The sequence below is a fragment of the Rhincodon typus genome, unplaced genomic scaffold (genome assembly GCF_021869965.1).
Source record: "Rhincodon typus isolate 14 unplaced genomic scaffold, sRhiTyp1.1 hic_rhity00002141, whole genome shotgun sequence".
Lineage (NCBI taxonomy): Eukaryota > Metazoa > Chordata > Chondrichthyes > Orectolobiformes > Rhincodontidae > Rhincodon > Rhincodon typus.
Genome location: NW_025967779.1, coordinates 6,285 through 11,751, shown reverse-complemented (window position 1 = coordinate 11,751; position 5,467 = coordinate 6,285). Strand labels below are relative to the sequence as shown.

Genomic DNA, 5,467 nt, shown 5'->3' with positions numbered 1-5,467 from the left:
CAGACCTCATCCCGTCTTCCCCATTTAAACCTACCACCATGACCATTAATTCTCTCTTCCTTCAAAGGCTTGTTCAGCTTCCCCTTAAATGCACGTATATTAATAGCTTAACCACTCCATGTTTGCAAGTTTCATATTCTCACTGTTCTTTGGGTAAAGATGTTTCTCTTCCGAATTCTCTACAGGATTTCTTGGTGACTATTTCATACTGAAGGTTGCCAACCACACTTAAGACCACTATTAGATGATCCTCAGTTTTGTTTATTTCAACAAAAACAAAATAAGCCTGTCACTCCTTTTCTAACATACACCCACACAGCACCTCCACCAGCCTTTTTTAGTTAGGCATTGGCTGTCCTACTACTAGAGAATGATGCTTGCTCAAGTTCAAGAGATCCTGCCATGGATCTTCACATGACTGAACAGGCAGTCTTAACTTGTACATCTTTGGGCATGTGGAGCAGGACAACCCATGAGGCAGTGAGATCTGGAGTGCAGAATTTGCTTTCTTTTTTTTCCCCTTTCCTGCTGCTGCTCTGCCTCATCATGTCAATGTGTGATGCAGCTTGAAGGACAGGTGGTTGCTACTTTGGATACAAGGCAACAGGGTCCTCCCAGTCATTAATACTAATTCTGCAGTGCCTACTGGAGGAGGCAAGTATCCGAAGCATTTTCTTTGTCGCCCTGAATACTGGCCATATTGCTTGCTTAATTCTATTCCATATCACCTATATAGGAAAAGAGTGAACTAGTGTGGTTTTATTCCTCTGGTGATCTTGGCTTGGAAACTGTGTTCCAAACAAGAAATCATGTATTACCCTCATGATGTCAAAAAGTTTGAAATAACCGGTTTTAAGCAATTTTCTATCAGTCAAAGATCTACTTTCTTCCTCATTCTTTTGGAAAACAGCATGGAGATGTTAATTTGTGAAGGGGAACGTAGACAGAGTACACAATGCATGGATTAGTAGAAAAGCATGTTAATTGAATACAATTGCACTAAGGCCTTGAACTAAATAATCATTAAAGTAAAACTTACCACCAATAGTACTTTCTTGATATTCATGGAACTGTCCCTTCACAAAACGAAGGACTAAACTAGATTTGCCAACAGCAGACTCTCCAAGTAGAACAAGCTTGAACTGGCAGATTTTGTTAGCAGCAGCTGGTCCATTGGGTCGCGCTGTGCCTCCCCGATTTGCCATTCCTAATTGTCACCAGATTCACTTGCACCAAATTAATACTCGCTCCTGATCTCGTTGTCTTGTTTTAAGCTTTAAAAAAAAAAAGAGACTTTTCTTGAAGCAATGGTAACCATCACAAAAACACCGAGAAGGTTAAATAAGCTGTGACAATGTCCAATTCACAGCTAATCAGATACTCAAAAAAAACCAAACATTGTTGGAAATCTGAAACAAGTATGAAATACTGGAAGTTTATACAGTATGTTAATTAGTATTTGTAAAGCGTAAAGACATTAATGCCTAGCATACATCCTCAGAACTGAAGCCATTATCTCAGCCTGACAGGCAAAAATCTAAGCCACTTTTGATTCCACCCAAGTAAAATGATTTCCTGAGAAAAGGAGCAAGTTCTCTCATAGTTCTCTATATAGTAAAATTATGTTCAAGTGAAGTTTCTTTATCCCCCTCTTTGCTCATTCCTTCAAGACACTGCCACGTTTTTGTCATGAGCTTTCTTTTTCGTGATCTGTTCCTCATTTTATCCTTCAAAATGGCCAGCAGACCCTGCTTAACAGCTGTGTGCTTTGATTAGTTCTTAAAGATAAAGATTCAACAAGTGGAATCTCAGAGATTACAGAATTTGAACCAAAATTAGAATAAGACAAGGAAAAGAAAATCAACTCCAATCTTCCTCGAGACCCATCTCTCAGCAGTTCAGACTGAAGTTGCTAATGGAGAGGACTCGGGGGATTTCAATTGCTCCATTGTGCAATTATTCAAATATACTACTCCAACCACACAGACCAAAATGGTCTCAGATCTTGCTCCTATACAGTGATGCCAAAATTTTAGTGATGGTTCTGTTCAGTTTTGAACTTTCACGTGTTAGAAGTTGAAACGACACTAGAAAATCTCACTGCCAATATGGTCACAGTAGATATTTGCTTGGTTTGGAGTTAAATAGTAATGTGTGTCAAAATTAGGATGTTACAATTAGTTCCAGTACTCCACGTATCCAAACAAATAAGGGAAAAGAGAGTGAACTTGTGCAGTTATTTCTCTGGTGATCTTGCCTGGACACTGTCAAACAGGAAATCATTTAGCCAGAACAAAAACAAAGTTGCTGGAAAACCTCAGCAGGTCAGGTAGCATCTGCGAAGGAAAAAACAGAGTTAATGTTTCAGGTCTGGTGACCTTTCGTCAGAACTGATGGCAGCTGGGAAAACGTCAGTTTATGTGCAGAAAAAAACGGAGGTGGGTGGGGTACAGAGTAAATGATAGGATAGACCCTAAAGAGAGAGAAGAGCAGTTGGATGAAGAGTTGATAACAATCAGGCGGGGAGGGTGAATAATACAGTGTGGAGCTGGAGGAACACAGCAGGCCAGGCAGCATCAGAGGAGCAGGAAAGCTGGTGTTTCAGGACAGGACCCTTCTTCAGAAATGGGGGAGGGAAAGGGGACTCTGAAATAATTGGAGAGGCGAGGAGTCAGGCTGGGGAAGGTAGGTGGGCTGGTGATAGGGGATTGCAGGTAGGTACTAGTGGGGATTGGTCAGTGAGGTGGGAGGAGCGGACAGGTGGGAAAGAAGACGGACAGGTCAAGGAGGCGTGGATAAGAGGGGCTGGGGAAGGTAGGTGGAATGGCAATAGGTGAGTGCGAGGGGGAAGGAGGGTTGGTCATGGGATGAGGCTGGGGGTGGGGAGATTTTGAAACTAGTCAAGTCCACATTGAGACCATTGGGTTGTAGGCTCCCAAGGGGGAATATGAGGTGCTGTTCCTCCAGTTTCTGGGTGGCGATGTTGTGACACTGGAGGAGGCCCAGGGTGGACATGTCGTCTAGGGAGTGGGAGGGGAGTTGAAGTGGTTCACAACTGGAAGGTGTTGTCGTTTGTCTCTAGGTGCTCTACAAAGCAGTCTCCGAGCCTCTGCTTGGTCTCACCAATGTAGACGAGGCCACAACAGACCACACTGGCAGATGTGCAAGTGAACATCTGTTTGATGCGGAAGGTTGTTTTGGGGCCTGGGATGGAAGTGAGGGGAGAGTTGTCGGGGCAGGTGTAGCATCTCCTGCAGTTAAAAGGTGCCAGGATGGTGGGGAGTGTGGAGCGGATGAGGGAGACCTGGAGACAGCAGTCCCTCTGGAAGGCAGGTAAGGGTGGGGAGGGAAATACATCCTTCGTAGTGGGGTCAGATTGCAGGTGGCAGAAGTGGCGGAGAATGATACGTTGAATCCGGAGGTTAATGTGGTGATACGTGAGGACAAGGTGGATTCTATCTTTGTTTTTATTGCGTGCGGCAAAAATTCCCTCGACCGCATCTCTTGCGTTTCTCGCATCTCTGCCCTCACATCCCCTCCCCACAATATAAACAAAGACAGAAACCCCCTTGTCCTCACGTATCACCCCATTAACCTCTGGATTCAATTCATCATTCTCTGCCACCTGCAATCTGACCCCACTAAGAAGGATATATTTCCCTCCCGACTCTTACCTGCCTTCCAGAGAGACCGCGCTCTCCGCGACTCCCTCGTCCGTTCCACACTCCCCAGTAGCCCCACCACCTCCGGCACCTTTCCCTGCAACCTCAGGAGGTGCTACACCTGCCCCTACACCTCCCCCCTCACCTCCATCCCAGGCCCCAAAAAAACCTTCCACAGACAGATGTTCATCTGCACATCTGCCAATGTGGTCTTATTGTATCCACTGTTCCCAATGTGGCCTCCTCTACATCGATGAGACCAAACGAAGGCTCGGAGACTGCTTTGTAGAGCACCTGCACTCAGTTCGCGACAAACGACAACACCTTCCAGTCGCGAACCACTTCAACTCCCCGGGCGACGTGTCCATCCTGGGCCTCCTCCAGTGTCACAATGATGCCACCCAGAAACTGGAGGAACAGCACCTCATATTCTGCCTTGGGAGCCTACAACCCAATGGTCTCAATGTGGACTTGACCAGCTTAAAAATCTCCCCAACCCTGGCCTCCCTCCCATCCCCACCTCCTTGACCTGTCTGTCTTCTCTCCCACCTATCCGCTCCTCCCACCTTGCTGACCAATCCCCACCACTGCCTACCTGCACTCACCTGTCACCAACCCACCTACCTTCCCCAGCTCACCCCCCCAACTCTGTTTATTTCAGAGCCCCCTTCCCCTCCTCCATTTCTGAAGAAGAGTGCTGACTCCAAACGTCAGCGTTCCTGCTCCTCTGATGCTGCCTGGCCTGCTGTGTTCCTCCAGTTCTACACTGCTATCTCAGACTCCAGCATTGGCAGTTCTTACTATCTGTGGAAGGGTGAATAGTTGTTAATGGGGATGGTTAGTCACTGACAACAGGCGACGTGTAATGGCAGGCTATGTGGTAACAAGGCCTGGTGTGTGGGATAGGGGGCTGGGACATGGGAGAGTTGAGGCCCTAAAGTTATTGAACTCTATACCGAGTCCGGAGGGCTGCAGGGTCCCCAATGGAAAATGAAGAGGTGTTGTTCTTCCAGCTTGCATTGTACTTCGTTGGAGCACTACAGCAAGCCAGAGACAGATGTTGGCCAGGGAACAGGCTGGTGCATTAAAGTGGCAGGCAACAGGCAGTTGTGTCTTTTTTGAGAGCAGAACGTAGATGTTCTGTGAAGCAGTCACCCAGTCTTTACGCTTCGTTTCCCCAATGTACAGGAGACCACATTGCGAGCAGCAAATGCAGTAGACTAGATTCTGGGAAGTGCAGGTGAAGTGTTGCTTCACCTGAAAGGTATGTCTGGGCCCTTGGATACTGGGGAGAGAGGAGGTAAACAGGCAGGTGTTGCACCTTTGCCGGTTACAGAGGAAGTTGCCGTAGGGCTGAGAGTACGAGCGTGAGCGAGAGCAAGAAGGGGGGGGGGGGGGGGGGGAGGCTGTGTGTGTGTGTGTGTGCGCTAGACATGAAGAAAGTGTGGACCAGGGTGTCCCAAATGGATGGCGGACAGGGGAGGGGAATATGTGTCTGGTAGTGGCATCTCGCTGGAGGTGGCAGAAATGGCGTCTAGTCATCTTCTGGATGTAGATGCTGGTGGGATGGTAGGTAAGGATATGGGGAACCCTATCGCTGTTGCAGAAGGGAAGAGAAGGGATGACGGTGGAACTGCGGGAGATCGGTCGGACCTGGATGAGGGCCCTGTCGACAACGGAGCTGGGGAATCCTCGGTTGAGGAAGAAGGTGGACATTTCGGAGGCTCCCTTGTCAAAGTTGGCCTCATCTGAACATATACAACGGAGATGGAGGAACTGAGAGAATGGGATGGAGTCTTTACAGG

The 5,467-nt window shown here is 47.5% G+C and overlaps 1 protein-coding gene across 1 annotated transcript in view; it reads right to left on the bottom strand.

Moving 5' to 3' along the window:
* LOC109936986 (ras-related protein Rab-5C) overlaps nucleotides 1-1,275 on the bottom strand; it is a 14,194-nt gene extending 12,919 nt beyond the window's left edge. Inside the window, exon 1 of the mRNA XM_048592979.1 lies at nucleotides 1,040-1,275. Within this exon, the coding sequence (XP_048448936.1) occupies nucleotides 1,040-1,205 (166 nt within the window). The 5' untranslated portion in view covers nucleotides 1,206-1,275. The remainder of the gene's footprint in view (nucleotides 1-1,039) is intronic.
* Between the last annotated feature and the right edge of the window lie 4,192 nt (nucleotides 1,276-5,467).